At 36.4% G+C, this 16,577-nt stretch overlaps 1 protein-coding gene across 2 annotated transcripts in view; it reads left to right on the top strand.

The window, feature by feature from the left end:
* PRKD3 (protein kinase D3) overlaps window positions 1–16,577 on the top strand; it is a 69,235-nt gene that overhangs the window by 51,616 nt on the left and 1,042 nt on the right. For both annotated transcript variants that reach the window (XM_072937914.1, XM_072937913.1), the window contains 9 exons: window positions 132–209; window positions 1,350–1,626; window positions 4,372–4,424; window positions 5,813–5,885; window positions 6,956–7,062; window positions 11,085–11,246; window positions 11,438–11,536; window positions 13,888–14,155; window positions 16,278–16,363. In XM_072937914.1, the coding sequence (XP_072794015.1) occupies window positions 132–209; window positions 1,350–1,626; window positions 4,372–4,424; window positions 5,813–5,885; window positions 6,956–7,062; window positions 11,085–11,246; window positions 11,438–11,536; window positions 13,888–14,155; window positions 16,278–16,363 (1,203 nt within the window). The remainder of the gene's footprint in view (window positions 1–131; window positions 210–1,349; window positions 1,627–4,371; window positions 4,425–5,812; window positions 5,886–6,955; window positions 7,063–11,084; window positions 11,247–11,437; window positions 11,537–13,887; window positions 14,156–16,277; window positions 16,364–16,577) is intronic.

Genomic DNA, 16,577 nt, shown 5'->3' on the forward strand with positions numbered 1-16,577 from the left:
ATTTTCCAAATGTTGAACCTTATGAATTTTAAACCTATTCAAAAGTACAGATTTATGAATAGAAAGGAAAGTACAAGCACTTTGGAGGAGTCATTATTTTTGAACCTCACTGTTTTATGCTCTTTATATAGAGAAAGAGGCATTATTGGAGACTGGACAGCAAATGTCTAACATTGTTTCAAAATGAATCTGGATCAAAGTATTATAAGGTAAAGATTTCACATTTTAAAAAATGTACGTTAGTCTATTGTATGTTTTCCAAACATAGCTAAATAATCGTTAATTGTTACATTGGAATATACCTATTACAGCTCTGCCTAATATAGTTTATAGATGTCACCTGTAAGTGCCTTGCTGAAGCAACTGTCCCCCACCCCTCTATTTCACCCCCCACAACAGACCTGTTACCAAAGAGAGTTTTCGATGTGTTTTCCTTTGTTTTTGGCCTGCCTGTCAGATTGCTGCTCCTTTCCTTCTGGATGCAGTTCGTCCTCTGTATCTGTGGATGCCTACACTGTTTTATATAAGGGACTTGAGCATCATGGATTTTGGTATCTGTGGGTGTCCTGGAACCAGTGCCCCTTGCATACCGAGGGACACCTGTACTATGATTTAGATTAGACTGTTTAGAAAGTCCCATGATTATTCTGTCCAGAAGAGGCAATATGTGATAGTATTTCTCCTATCTTCCATCTTACCTTAGACCTTAGTTGTCATATTTTGGCTCTTCATCTCTTGCGTAGTCCTCTTTGCTCAGCTTGCTCCACATTTTGCATGTCACGGACTGCCACCAAACAACATTGTCATTGTTTGTACCAGTAAGAAAATAGAAACTGATGACTTGCTTTGACCTGGGTGGGTTTTTATAAATAAGTTTTTTGCCTTAAGAAGTGGACTAAACATAAATGATGGGCAGAACCAGAATGGAATTCTTAAACAATCTGCAATGGCATTCTTCTTTTGCTGCTGTTCCTGCTTTGTACTGCTTTGGGATTGTATCTTGCAGACAGCAGCCCCTAGAGAAGTAGTTGTTGAGTTGGTTTAATGACAATTGGAAAATGATGAGTGTTAGATATAGTGGCAGTTGTCCTCCTAAATCCTCTCCTTCCTTGCGTTGTAACGACCTGCTACAGGCCTGAATCACTGCCTTGGTTTACACCCCATGCTCTGCCTCTGGCGTTGCTGGACACGCAGATATTGTCATAAGACTTGACTGCATTCTTTATGCTGCATACTTGTGTGTGCCTTCATGGCATTTATTAGGAATGCGTATCTTTGATTCTTTAGTGTATTTGAAGATAAAGACAAAGATGTATTCATATTTTCCAATGCTTAATTTTTTACTTCAGGAAATTCCACTTTCAGAAATTCTCCGCATATCTTCGCCACAAGATTTCACAAACATTTCACAAGGCAGCAACCCACACTGTTTTGAAATCATCACTGATACTATGGTATACTTTGTTGGTGAGAACAATGGGGACAGCTCTCACAATCCTGTTCTTGCTGCCACTGGAGTGGGACTTGATGTAGCACAGAGCTGGGAAAAAGCAATTCGCCAAGCTCTCATGCCTGTTACCCCTCAAGCAAGTGTTTGTACTTCTCCAGGGCAAGGGAAAGATCACAGTAAGCAATAAGCTTGTTGATGGCTTTTTTACCCTTTTATTTCTTTAAGCATTTTATGAGTGTGGTTGTGTTTCTGTATTTATTTTTAATGCTCATTTTAAGCTTCATCTTTAGTAACCAATACCATTAGTTAATTCCTTTATAAAATTATGTTGGTTATAATGTATACATACAATCCTCAGAGCTAGACTCCAGAGTCAGTCTCCCTGCATTTAAATCTAAGCTCTGCCAACTTGTTAAGTGATCTTAGGCAAGTACCTTATTTACCTCTCTGTACTAGTACCTACTGTATAGGGTTGTCAGCATTAAGTGAAAGAGGACCTGTAGGTGTTTGGCATCCATGACCTCTCATTAGATTAAGTAAACTACTAGCATTAGTATTTTGCCTCATGGTGAGATTGTCAGGCTATAAAATGTTACAGTTCACATCACATTCGTGAAATCTATGAAGTCAGAAATGCTGTATTTCTTTCAACTGAATTAAAACATTCAAAAACACACACACACAAAAACCTTGAAACACATGATCTTTGCACCAACAAAATTCATAAACTAAAACCTAAATTTCATAAAGGTTCAAGTGAACACTTAATCAGAAAGCCATAGTAAAATGCCACTTTCCCCCACTGGCATTGTGTTGTTTGTGGGGAACCATAATTCGCTCGTTAGACAAATACATTTAAATTGAAATAGATATCAGCCAGTTTCTAAATGCACTTTATTTCAGTTCGGCTGAGCTACTTTGTACACCTATTCTTGGCATTATGCTAGGCCTTGAGCTAGAATACCAAAGAAATACAGCAATTTAAAAGCTATTAAGGGAAGTAGATGGTAGCATAAAGCAGTAGAGTGCAAAAACGAGTGCTGCATTACTCGGAACTCAGATACGGACAGGAACAGTAAGCAGAAACTTTACGATAGAAGAACCTGGTTCAGACTTCACCTTGGATCTCAAGTAGGCTAGGATAGGCAAAGCTGAGCGGGAGGGGTGGAGAGGTAGTGTCACTTGAAGAGATGAGTGTGATCAAAGGGATGAGGATAATGATCATGAACCTGTTTGGTGTTGAATATTGATTCTTAAAGGGTAAATAGATGGATATTCACAGTGCTTCTTAAATTTGAGGGGATTTTAGACAGAACTCTCTGATACTGTAATTAAAACCTCAGACCCCTTTCTCCAGAAAATAATTCAAGCACATAACACACAAATTTTATGTATAATTGGGTTTAGGGACCTTCTCAAATCCATCCATGGACCTCTTCCCTAGGGTTAAGTGTCTCTAAAGGCAGATTGCAGAAGGGCTAAGAGTGAGCGTTCTGGAGAATGACAGCCCAGTTCTGCCATTTCCTAGCTGCATGATCTTGGCCTCTTCAGTTCTCTACCCTAATAGAGGAATAACAGTATATGCATGTAATGTACTTAGCACAGTTCCTGACACATTAGTGATACTATTACTGTGTTGTTGCTGTCCGTGTGACAACTTATCTGGAGCAGAATTCTTCTGGGAGGCAATAGAAGTTAAAGCTAGATGGAGCTAGATACCGGAGGCCTTTGAAACAAAATAAATACTGACTTAAACTAAGAAACTGGAACTACTGAAAAGCAGAATTTTAGACTCATTAATTTTGTTGATGCTGTGCCTTTTTTGTTTTTTTAATATTTAATTTTTGGATTATTTAAAATATTTTCAAATTGCCTTAGTATTTTAAAATGGAGTCTTTGAAGGTCGTCTTACTTATGTTTGTTGTATAGTCTGCTTGTATTTCCTTGTTAATGAAGTTTTACATTTTTATATTTGGGATTATAAAAGAAATGTTGTGTCTTGTTTCTTGAGTTGTCTCCGAGATTCTAGATGTTTGACACCTGTTCTCTTGCTTACTTTCCATATTTCCCCTTTTTCTTTTTCTTGTCAGTTACTTTCTTTGCTTGCCAAAGTGGTACAGACATTTAACCTGTATAGAAATATGTGACATAAAATGAGAATTCCTCCCTATACACATATGACACCCCCCACTATTCCAATCATATCTCCCTTCTCAGAAGACCATTGTTGACCATTTGGTGTGTATTTCTTGACTTGAGGACGGCTTGGGGGAAGGGGACGCTATAGTACCTGTATTATTTTGCTGTCTTTTTATTTTTAGACACAAAAATGTGGTCTTCTGAGAAGGTTCATACATTTTTGTTGTTGTAAAAGATGTGTGATCTTTTTACAACTTGATTTTATCAGTTATTTAATATATATCAGATATATTTCAGTATATAGATTTATCTAATTTTTAAATTCTTATTATGAAAGTAATGCATGCTTTTTTTATGTTTTTTTAAATGCAAGCAATCTAAAAGTATATAAAGACTAAAATCTTTGTTCTTCAACCCTACATCTCTCACTCACCAGAAGTAATCGTATATTTTTTTAATTCAAATGCCACTACCCTGCAACTTGCCTTTTTAACTTCCTAATACCATAAATAGCTTTCTGACTCAGTACTTACAGCTGTACATCGTTAATGTTTAGGTAGGATCCTTTTGTATGGACATATCATATTGTATTCACCCAGTTTCCTGTTGATGAATTAGTATTGTGTGTGGATAAATCTTGTTTTAATGAATGGAATTATATTAACTATATGTTAGTAAGTTTTTAAAATTTAATATACTGTGTGCATTCATGTGTCAGTAACTATTAAGTTATATACTGACATTTTTGTTTTTTTCTCATGCATCATTCTTATATTTTACAGAAGATTTATCTACCAGTATCTCTGTATCTAATTGTCAGATCCAGGAGAATGTGGTAAGTAAAAATTAGAGCTAAAATACGCAAATTGGTGATTAAGGAAAATAAAATGTGAAAATCTTATTAGAGAAGTAAGTATATAGCCCAAAGTATTGTGCAGTTTGCCTAAAGATACTAGGCTAGACTCTGTGGGTGATAACTTCCCTGAGGAGTTCTGCTTTATGAAGAAAACTGAGGCAGTTTCCTTTTAAATTATGAAAATAAAGTTAATGTTTTCATAAGTGACATTAGAATATTACAGCATGATAGGCTAATTCAAAGAGGACTAGGCTCCTCCTTCCTGGGTCAGCAGGGAAAGCTTCCTAAAGGAAGTAAAACTTCATGTCTAAAAGGATGGAAAAGACTTGACAGAAGTGCCGAGAGGATGAGGGTAGGGGAACAACATCTCATGCAAGTATAGAGAAACAGGAAATGCAGGACCTTTAAGGAACAGTGAATAGATTAAGTTTAGCTGATTTATTTAGGTACATGTAGAGGGTTATAGTAGGGGGTCAGCATATTTTCTGTAAAGGGATTGATGGTAAATATTTTAGGCTTTGCAGACCATATACAGTTACTAACTCAACTCTGCCATTGTAGTGAGAAAGCAGCCACAGGCAGTACATAAAGGAATGAGCAAGACTGTCTTCCAATAAAATATGTGTGAACACTTGCATTTGAATTTCATATAATTTTCATGTTTCACAAAATACTGTTATAATTTTGATTTTTTTTCAACCATTTGAAAATTTAAAGTCTGTTCTTAAATCAGGAGCAGTACAAAAAGAGGCAGGAGGTTGGATTTGGCCCACAAGCGATAGTTTGCCAACCCCTGGACTATTTAAAAAAAGGCTAGAAAAAGAAGTCAGAAAGTTTTTCATTAGCTATATGTAAATTTCTCTGATAAAAATATCTCTTCCTCTTCCACGTGGGGCATCTCGCTGTTACCATTCTGTAACAGGTAAATGTTGTTGGGCTGCAGACTTTCTCACACATACTCTTTTCATCAGTCTTTCAAAGTTAGTCAATAGTATGAACCTTTGAGTTTTTCTTTCAAATTGAGGATGGCAAATCTCTTTAGTGGCAAAGTAGATAAAATTTTGTTCTTAATTTTTATGTTAATTTACTTTTTATAGCTCACTACTTAATAGATATAAGATTTTTTTTTTAATTTAAAGCATTTTCCCCCCAAAGGTCTTCTTATGGAATACATTATGGTTGCACATTGTCATAGGATTAAAATTGGCCTTTTTTAGGACATAGCCAATATTTCATAAAATACTTTATGAAAATTAATTCCCTCAGTCATAAAAACAAAAATGTATTTAAGTATTGGAATAAAAATAGTCAGAGGTGTTGATACTATTTTATAGCGATAATAAAACTGCTTGCTCTTTCCTAAATAGGACATCAGTACTGTTTACCAGATCTTTGCAGATGAGGTGCTTGGTTCAGGCCAATTTGGTATCGTTTATGGAGGTAAGCAGCTATAGCCTTTTGCATGTTGTAGATAATATAGAAAAACTGTGAAATTTAAAACCATCTGCCAGCTGTTACGTCTTGTCACAGTTTTGTCAAGTGACTTTTTCTCAAATGCTGGCCTGCATCCTGTTAGCTAAGCCCTTTCACTGTAACTGAGTAATCATTCCTAATTTAAACAGAAAACTTTAGAAAGTAACAGAGAAAAAAATCAGAAAATTCGCTCTAGTCTTCATCTTTTCTTGAAGCTGACACATAAAGATGTTCGTACGGGAAAATAAATGCTTTGAAGTTTATAAATTGTTGGGCTGCATGAGTTTGTGTATTGAAGTATATACCCTACTGGTTTTCCAACACAGATGGCACCATTTGTCCACTGTTGGCATGAGTGTCTGTCAGCTCTGATGACCTGAGACCTTTCCAGTTCCGTGACTTACACTGGCAAAGTCATTTAACCTTACTGTGCCTCAGTGTCTTCATCAGTTAAATGGAGCTAATAAAACTTGACCTGCTTATTAGCTCACAGGGTTGTTAATATTAAACCTAATATACATAAAAGTACTTTATAATCTGTGATACAAGGTATAAAAGAAAAGTAATATTAAACCTTAATCATCCCTTGCTGAGACTGTTAACGATAGTCTCCTAGTTGGCCTTTCTGCCTCAAGGATGGCTCTAATATGTGGCTAAATCACTCTGGGCTGATCCAGTAAACCTAGAATAACATTAGTTCATTGGTACAATGTTTCTATCTTGACAGAATTTCTGAACACTGTCACATACTTAACTATCATTTCTTTAATACGGTAGATTATTTTTCAGCAAACAAATTCATTCAAATTTCCTGCTGTTTCCAATAATGAAAGCCTTTATTAGGGGCAACTACTATAAGGAAAACATAATTTATTTCTTAAAATTAAAGGTGAGTGAAGGAGAAAGAACAAAATGAGCCAAAGAAAAGAAATACGAGTAAATACATGTCACTTTTAGTTTATGAACAACCGATAAAGCTTTTGTGTTGTATGTGGGATATCAGTTTGCTTCTTTCTTTTTGTTTGTTTTTTTAATAGGAAAACACAGAAAGACTGGAAGGGATGTGGCTATTAAAGTAATTGATAAGATGAGATTCCCCACAAAACAGGAAAGTCAGCTCCGTAATGAAGTGGCTATTTTACAGGTAAAAAATAAATTGCCTTGTATTGGTTTTAATGAATCCAAGTCTGTTTAATGTGCTAAGAGTAGGGTTTGTGTTTTGTTTGACCTGTTTTCGTTTTATGACCTTTTGGCCCAGAGTGAGGTTGGTGAGCATCTGAATTAGCTCCGTAAGCCTTTTTCTTTTAAAAAGGCAAAATGAGGCTACAGTAACCTAGGAATTAAAAGGACTGCCATTATGGTGGCAGTTTGTTTAGAACACATTTTCTTAAGTAAAATCTTGAACTAAAAACACTTCTCGGCCTTTTGTCCAAGGTCAAGTATAAAATCTTAAACTGAAAAATACCCCTAAAATTTCATTAACTCATTACTCAGGAGCCATACTCGGACATACACTTATTCATCCTGCCCTTTGGTCCCTTCCTTCCCCCTCCGGCTGTATCATCTTTACTTTCCCATCTTTGCCCTGGTTATTCTTCTATATGGTCCTTACCAAACAAACCTAAAGGGCAGGCTGAACCCAGCCTGGTGGTTGATCCTCGTACTGTAATCTTCACCTGCAGCTCTGTGATGTCTATAGTTTTTCTTTCCCATGTCTGCATCCTTATAGAGAAAGGATAGGGTAAAGCCTAAGCGTATTATTGAGATCACAGCTTTGGCTTTTCTGGTGACAGGAAGGATAAATTACAGAATAAGAAGTAATCTTAAAGCTTCTCAGGAACGTAACGGCCTCTCTCTTGAGCACTTGGTGATAGGCTCTGTATTTCTGTCAGTTTAACAGAAATGAGGACATTTTTGGACATCTGTGACTGTTCCTTATTATGCTAAGCACAAATCTCTCGGAAAAGGTTCCACTGCAGATATTATGCTCAATAAATTGGCTCTCTTTTCCAAATGATGGCCTCTCTGACTTTCTTACTGTTCCTCAAGCATACCAGATGTGGTCCTGTCTCAGGCACTTTGCATTAGCTGTTCCCTCTGCATGGAATACTTTCCACCTCTGGTATCTGCTCAGCATATTCCCTATCTCCTTCAAGATTCCGCCCTAATGTCATTTCCTCAGTAAGGCCTTTGCATTCTATTCAGCATTAAACCCACTCTCCTTACCCCTGCACTCCCTTACCCTAACTCTATTTTTCTTTTTTCCATAGCACTTACCACCTCTGTACTAGGTAATTTCCGAGTTTGTTACCTGTTGTCTATCTCAATTTGCTAGAATTAATAAGCTTCATGAGACAAGAGATATTTGTCAGTTTTTACTGATGAATCTTCACTACCTTCATAGCACGGTACTAGGCACATAAGTCACTCATTTAATACTTATTGAATACATATATTTATGTGGGGAATAATCTATAATATATTGTTAAATTTTACCCCCCCAAAATGTAGAATGACTCCATTTGTATAACTTGTTAAGGTGATACCTTATTTTATAGGGATATAGTAACATAAAATGTTTCTTTTACTGTTGCCTTAAGAGGGTAGTAGAGTAGTGGGAGAAAAGGTGTGCTCTCATGGCTCCCTCTGTAAATGGGAAAATGTTCTCAGAAACTTTAGAGCAAAATTTCTAGTTTGAATATTGTTGTATAAATTCAGTATTTTTCCCTTGTCTTGGAAGTCACTCAAAAGCTACAAGAAAAAAATGATAAACAGAAAAGCATACTCTATCTTTAATAAAAACAGAAGAGAATTTAGACCTACAAAATAGGTAGAAGTTTTTCCAAAAACAGTGGGGATGGAGTAGGGGGTGCATGTAGGAAGAGGCAGCACAACTAAGTAAGCTCTGTTTTGCTGGCTCTTTCTTGGAATTTACAGTTGTGATATCCTCTCTAGGTTCCTCTCAAATAGAGGACAGCCAAGGGAGTCATGATCTAATAAGATTTAATTCAAGAGAAAACATGAAGTGAGTTGAAGAAGGACACTCCTACAGTGGAAGAGTGCAAGTCACACTAAACCAAATGATACCATCAACATTTATTGAGGAAAACTAGAGGTGATACAGGAAGGAACAGACAAGCACAACAATAGCCCATGACAGATGAAGGAGCTAAAATTAAGTAAGAACATAGGGGGCCTAAAAAGTTTAAGGTAGATCTAACCATTTTATATTGAACTCTGTACCCTAAAAGCAAAGAATAAATACCTCATTAATTCAAAAATACAGTAGTATAAACAGTAGTCTTTGATCTTAATGCAGTAAAACTAGAAATAAATTATAAAATCAGAAATTAAAAACTCCCACAACCTGATAAAAAAATTTTTAAGGTTTTAATTCTTGAACCAGAGAGCAAAGTAAAGATCAGAGTATTCAGAAAATAGCAGTGAAAATACTGTATATTACAGCTTTTGGGCAACTGCTCCGAGAAAACTTGATAACCTCAAATATTTAATCAAGAAACAATGAAAATAAATGAATTAAGAATCCAGCTCAAGCAGTTGCAGGATAAACAGTCAACCTAAGGAAGTCAGAAGGGATTGATGAAGATAAAAGTGGAAATTAATAAATTTAATACAGTAAATCCAAAAACTGGTTTGCTGGGGGAGTGGGATAACAATGAAATAAATAATTAAAATATAAGAAATTGTAAAAACATTTTGAGATGATCACAAGTAAAAAAAAAAATTAAGGGAATCTTAAGCTAGAATCTTGTACACCTCTATTAGATATACTTGAAAACCTGGAGAAAATGATTAATTCTTTATGAAAGTTTAATTTACCAAAACAGACTCTGGAGGAAGTAGGACGTGCATGTATGGTTTTTAAGGATGGAGGAGGGGGAGGAAACAGGACACCATCGCCGTGGGGTATTTTTTTAACTTTATCTACTGTAAAATTGTGACTTTATTTTACTACTTGGAACACCATGTCATTAAGTTGTTTTAAGCTGATTAGTAAACAGTATTAATTTTATGCTTGCTATTCATTTTCTAAACTTTTTTTTAAACACTAACTGTGATTCAGATATTGAGCTAAAAAATGTCTGAGACACAGTCTCTTCTCTCAGGGAACTTCCCAGGCTACAGTGAGATACACAGACACACAGAACAGTACCGTGGGGTACGTACTGCCGCATGGAGTGCAGTGGCAACTACTCTGGGAAATTAAGACATTACAGTGGGAATTGAGAGATGATGGTGTATTCAAAACACATTTTAGAGATAGAGCTCAACTTCACATAGGCCATAAAAAGTTTGCCCTTTTGGTGTAATTAGATACCCATAGTAAGAAAAAAACATACTAATAAGGATGAAAAGTTTAACATTGGGCCAATGTTTAAGATTGAATAAGGAGAATGAAAGCAGATTTTTTGAAGATACTAAAATCCAAGCAGAGGAATTTAGATTTATGTCCAGAAATAAAGAACTATTGAATGTTTTTGAGCATGGGTGACTTCTCAACTTTGCTTTTGAGGAAGGTTTTTTTTTTTTTTTTCAAACCAGTAAGATAGATTGCTTTTTTAGCAGCAGAAACAGTATTGTATTTATCGTTGTATTTCTCCTAGCCTGGTAACCTAGTAGTGCTCAAGAAAAAGGGATGATAGTGGTAAAGAGATGCTAAATCTGAAAGAGGAAAGACCAAATCAAGGTGTAATACAGTGGGATCAAGGCTCAGATAAATAGCTACCTTTAAGACTACACCACCTGTTGAGCAAAGACCTTCACAAACAGCCCCAAAGAACCAAAGCTCTGTTGTTAGCTGAGCTTTGATTGGCAAATGGTGCCTGTTCATGGACAGCATAAAATTAGAGGAGTATCAGAAGATTCGAAAGATGAGGAGGAAGGAAAAGAAGTAGTAAAGGACCAGGACAGTTACACAGTCAGACTGAGAAGACATCCTTTCTCTTCACTGCATCCACTCTCCAGTACAGAACTTGAAAATCAGAATCTATGATCCTTTTTGTTTTGTTTGCTTGTGTTTATTTTTCTAAGATGTTTTTTCTTTCTGTACCATTTTCCCGTACAATTAATTGCAGCACATTATTGGATATTTGCATAGTAAAACTTTACTCAAGTTGATCACATAAATGTCTTGCATCTCTTCAGAATTTGCACCATCCTGGGATTGTAAACCTGGAATGTATGTTTGAAACCCCAGAACGAGTTTTTGTAGTAATGGAAAAGCTGCATGGAGATATGTTGGAAATGATTCTGTCCAGTGAGAAAAGTCGACTTCCAGAACGAATTACTAAATTCATGGTCACACAGGTATTTTAAATTTTTTTGAAACTAGAAAGTAATTTAAAACTAAAAGAATTAAATAGCAGTGCCTTTACATAATGGGGTATTGTGGGAATTTTTAACCTTAAACAGAATAACACTTTCTAAATCTTGATGAAGTTTAGGCATTTAGCTGTGATTTTTCCAGGTGTTGAAAAAATTCTTCCTTTTAATAACAGATACTTGTTGCTTTGAGGAATCTACATTTTAAGAATATTGTGCACTGTGATTTAAAGCCAGAAAATGTGCTACTTGCATCAGCAGAGCCATTTCCTCAGGTGAGACACGTACTCTTCAGAAACTTTTTAAAGTATTGTTTTAAGTATCTGACAACATTACGAAGTACCCACATAATTAAAGGCAGTGCTATAGGTTCAAATACATAACCATCTTATAAGAAATAAGATGTTTAGCCTGTAATTGCCAGTAAGGATTTATACCTGAATAATTTGAATTCAGATTTTACTAATTGTTTATTTTCATTAATACTTTTTATACTTAACCAGTTTCTCAAGGAATGATTTCTTGCACTTCGAGTGTGTAGTTCACCTCTCCCTGTGGGAGGGGAATGAAGTGGAAAGAATCAACTGTAGTTGGTGCTTGGTGCTCAGGACAAATTCCCCTTGAAATCAAACAAACTGAGGGATAACTCTGAAATGGGAGACAGATTTTGGTTGAGGCAGGTAGCCAACTCCTCTTCCTCTTTAGAGTACTATATTTCAGACATTTCACCAAAACCTATGGAAGAATTCCACTTCCCATCCCATCACACGTGCTCAGATACGTATGATGATGTGTTTGTGTGTGTCTCTCCCATTTGTGATGCACTGATTTTGTTTTTTACTTGGTCAAATTTCATTTCATTAGAAGTGTTAATCTTGATCCAGATTTATTTCATAACTGAAAATGGTTCTTAACCCAAAGGTTGAAACATTTGTCCTGAGGAGTATATGCATTGGCAGTACCCATGAATGTTTTCCATGATTGTCATTGATGAATCGTCCAGTCAGCCAGAATATCTGTTGCTAAACTTGTTTATGTACATTTAAAACATGTGCAATTAGGCTAGAGTAAGGATAGCAGATGGCTAATTCACTTGGTATATATAACTCAAATTCTTTCAAAGAAAAAGATACATTTTTTTAATTATTCAACTCTTGTTTTCAAGGAAGTAATCATATTTCTTCTATAATACCTGTGTGATTTAAAGTAATTCCACTATCTATGTGAGTTCAAAAGGTGCTCTAATAATTGGTGTAATATTTTAAATAAAGTACTTCCAATATTTGATCTTAAAAAGAGTATGGGCAAAGGATTCACACCCCTACAGCTCAGGCTAAAGCTCCAGCTTTCTTACCTCTGTTAGGAACAAAGGGAAAATAATGTCATTTACTTGATACTTTTTTTGCTCAAGTGCTAGCTATGGTCACTCTATTCAGTTGCCAAACTGCCAAGTCATTTTTACTTTATCAAAATTTAGCTGAAATATTGCACTTAATGGAAAAAAGAAAGAGAGAGATTTCACATTTCTTCATGGTCAATAATCCCGTTCTTCAAATACTCAATTAGAGAAGTAGCCACATTCAGTAATGACAGAACAAATCATCTTAAAAACATGAGAGTCCATCTCCCAGAAGTAGCAAGCAGCATTTGAATATACTCATCTTTGCTCTCCAGTCACTGTACTGCTGGTTTGTAGAGGCCCAAATCTCTTTTCTCTCAGTTTATCTTAGTTCTCTTAGTGAAGATATTTTGTGAACCAAGGCATTTCACCCGGAAAGGACTTGGCATTTGCTTGTTCAGCATGGATGCATCATTAATCACCAAAATCTGAACCTCTTTTAGAAGACAGGCAGCAAGATAAGTATTCTGAGCTCTGCCAATCTCAAATTTCCGGAACTCTTTCCCCAAAAGGGCATGGTAGTGACTGCAGCTACCTTCAGATACAACTTTTTAAAAATCTAAACACCTAACTAGCGATAATGTGTTCCATAGTCACAGAAAACAGTTACTCTTACTCTTTCAAGCAGTCTCTGATACTACTCTTCTGCTGGCCCCACTAATAGTTGCCTTTAATATACCTCAATTTTGTTTACTTGCTGATTTACAGTATTCTTGGGAAAGAGATTCAAGAATTAAGCAAAATAAAGGGTAAGTTTTAAAATACTGTAACTTTTTCATTCAGCACACATTTATTATCTTTATCCAGCTACTGTGAGGCCACTGAAGATTTAAAAATGCAACATAAAATTCCTGCTTACAGATGATAGGAAGTGATCTCCTTAAAAGCCAGATGATAAAAGATCAGTACTCTCCATTTCATCAAAAGACACTTACAGCACCAGTCTGGTATTTGGCATTCTGGAAGCTAGAATTCAAAAGTGGTTATTTGAAATGAGCACTAGCAAAGCTCTTCATACTATGTTAGCAGTGATCACAGGGTTATAAATGTATCATCTTTTTCGGAAAAGGGCCTTTTATAATTTCCCTATCTATATTCATTTAACGTTCGTACTCAATACAGTTGGCAAGTGTGTTGAAATGATACAGTATCATATTTAGGGACAAATGTGTATATATAAATGGATTTTAAAAAAACTATAAATTAACATCATCCTTTAATTTCCAGGTGAAACTGTGTGACTTTGGTTTTGCACGTATCATTGGTGAAAAGTCATTCAGGAGATCTGTGGTAGGAACTCCAGCGTACTTAGCCCCTGAAGTTCTCAGGAGCAAAGGCTACAACCGTTCTCTAGATATGTGGTCAGTGGGAGTTATCGTCTATGTGAGTCTCAGTGGCACATTTCCTTTTAATGAAGATGAAGATATCAATGACCAAATCCAAAATGCTGCATTTATGTACCCACCAAATCCATGGAGAGAGATTTCTGGTGAAGGTAAAAAGAAAAAAAATATATATGTTTTAGCTCTATGTCCTTTAGCCTAAAGGTTTTTGTGATCCCAAATCACTGTCTCTTCTGATTTCTTTTCAGTATTTCCCATTCACCTTCCAAATTCAACAATTTTTGAGTACTCTTCCTTTTACGTTGTCTTTTCTGTCTTCATTATAGTTCCCAGGCAGGGCACTAATCCGGGCCCCAACTGCCTCAATTTGAAACTACTGAAATGTCTTTTTAATTGCCCAGTCACTACTGCCAATTCCATCTTCAGGAAACCCTGCTTCCATCTTACTCTGCTTCCAAACATTTCTGCCTCCTTTTAGCCACGCTGCAGCCGTAGGTCTCTGTGGAATGACCCAGGTTTACCTTCCAGCCTTGTTCCCACTGCTGCCCAACACAAGCCTACTCGCTTCTGAACTATTTTCTGCATTTTACTTAGGCCTTTCCCTACTGTCTTCTCTCCTCATTGCTGTTGAAGTCCTTCCAGTCCTTCAAAGGTCCCTTAACTTGTGGCTTATCTATGAAGTCTTCCCTGAACCCTCCAAACTGTCTTAGGCTGCTAGTTGGGTGTATCCTTCCTTAAGCGTTCTTTCTTTCCACAGTTACTTTTCTTCAGAACTAGACTGTAGGCTCCTTAAATGGAGACCTGTAATTTAGGTTCTTTATACTTAAAATGAGCTTTATTTTCAGCTCACATCACACATTTTTCTTACTTGGTGAAGCCTTTTGAGTTTGCAGCCCCTAGTTCTGTACCCATCAAGAATGACTTGGTTGGCCCTCTTTAGTTTACTGATACTAATAGGAAGAGGACACCACTCAAAGCATTATTTAATATTCTCATTGAATTTGATAGAACCACTATTGGGGAATACTCCCACCTGAATTTAGCCGACCTTTGGAACACAGGGGTCTTTTTGGTTTTACTAAAAGTAGCAGACCTAATCATAGGGATTAATAGTCAATAGTCCATTAAACTGGGAAGAGTTTGAGGGACAACATATAAATACCAGGCTTACTTGGTAATGAACAGAGCTAACTTAAGTACATGAGGGTTCTGGGATGTTACCAGTCATCTTAGAGCTTCTGGGACAGTGTAGTCTGCAGACCTCTTGTATCATAATCACTTGGTGAGTTTATTAAAAGAAAATCCCCTGGCTTTATCCCAGAAATTCAGGCCCAATAATGCATTTTAATAAATACACTAAATGATTCTGGTGCACATGTGGACTGCCACTTAGGGAACAATGGGTAAAAGTTTGAAGTATTTGGAATACAGAGAATTCATAATTAAAATGCTCATGGAAAATCTTCGCTAATTCGGTGGTATACAGAAGAGAAACATAACTGGTGTAGTATGTCTTTCATTCGGCTCATCCCTGGGTCCAGGCCTTAGTATCAGTATTTCAAATGTATTGTTACATGGCGCTGTTGTCAGTGTGTAGTAGTTAACATTGTTCCTTTGGTTTTGCGGTTGGTCTGTATCTCCAAATAACTGGATAAAATATATATGCCAAGATCTCACCACATACACCAAAACACTGTGAACTTATTTGTCAAAACCTGTTGAGTATGAACTTTTGTTAATAAGTTATCACCTCACTCTAACCACATCTGTAGAAGCAAGGCATCACTGGAGAGGGAAAAAACAAACAAAAAACCCAGCCTGTAATCAGAGTGTGTTTACTCATCTTGAAAAACAACAGTTAATACTTAGTACCTATGTGCTGATAAGCACAGTTCTAAGCCTTTTACATGTATTAAATTTATTTCATCTTGTCAACAACCTCATTTAACAGATGAGGAAACTGAGGCACAGTATTGGTTAGTAACTGACCTCATGTCACACACAGTAAGTGGCAGAAAACCTTTGGCTCAGGCAGGCTGGCTCCAGTCTGTACTTTTAACCTGTACTCTACTGCCTTCTTAATAAACCAGATCCACAGCAAATTCAGTAAACATTTATGGATCATTAACATGTTAGCGTAAAGGCCATGTGTTTGAGAAGCAAAATACCTCAACCGTTTATTTCTATGGACTGAGCTGCCTTCCAGGCAGAGTTGCAGGTTTGGGGTACACCACAGACTCAAATTCATGTACCTCATTTTGTCTTTTCCTTTAGCAATTGATTTGATAAACAACCTACTTCAAGTGAAGATGAGAAAACGTTACAGCGTGGACAAATCTCTTAGTCATCCCTGGCTACAGGTAAAGCAGTGTGTCTCTTTGGTGATCCTCATTTGAGCAGTTCATTGTGATTTGTCTTACTTAATGAAACTACTCGTAAGAGCAGCAGATTCTACACATCTCAGGATAATGTAAGTGTCCTTTGGTGACTGATGTGTCCTGTGGCTGAACCTGTGTTTTGCAGTGTACCATTCAGATGCAGAACTCCGACAGGCAGTTAAACATCCATAAACAA

Source organism: Vicugna pacos, chromosome 15 (genome assembly GCF_048564905.1).
Source record: "Vicugna pacos chromosome 15, VicPac4, whole genome shotgun sequence".
Classification (NCBI taxonomy): Eukaryota; Metazoa; Chordata; class Mammalia; order Artiodactyla; family Camelidae; genus Vicugna; species Vicugna pacos.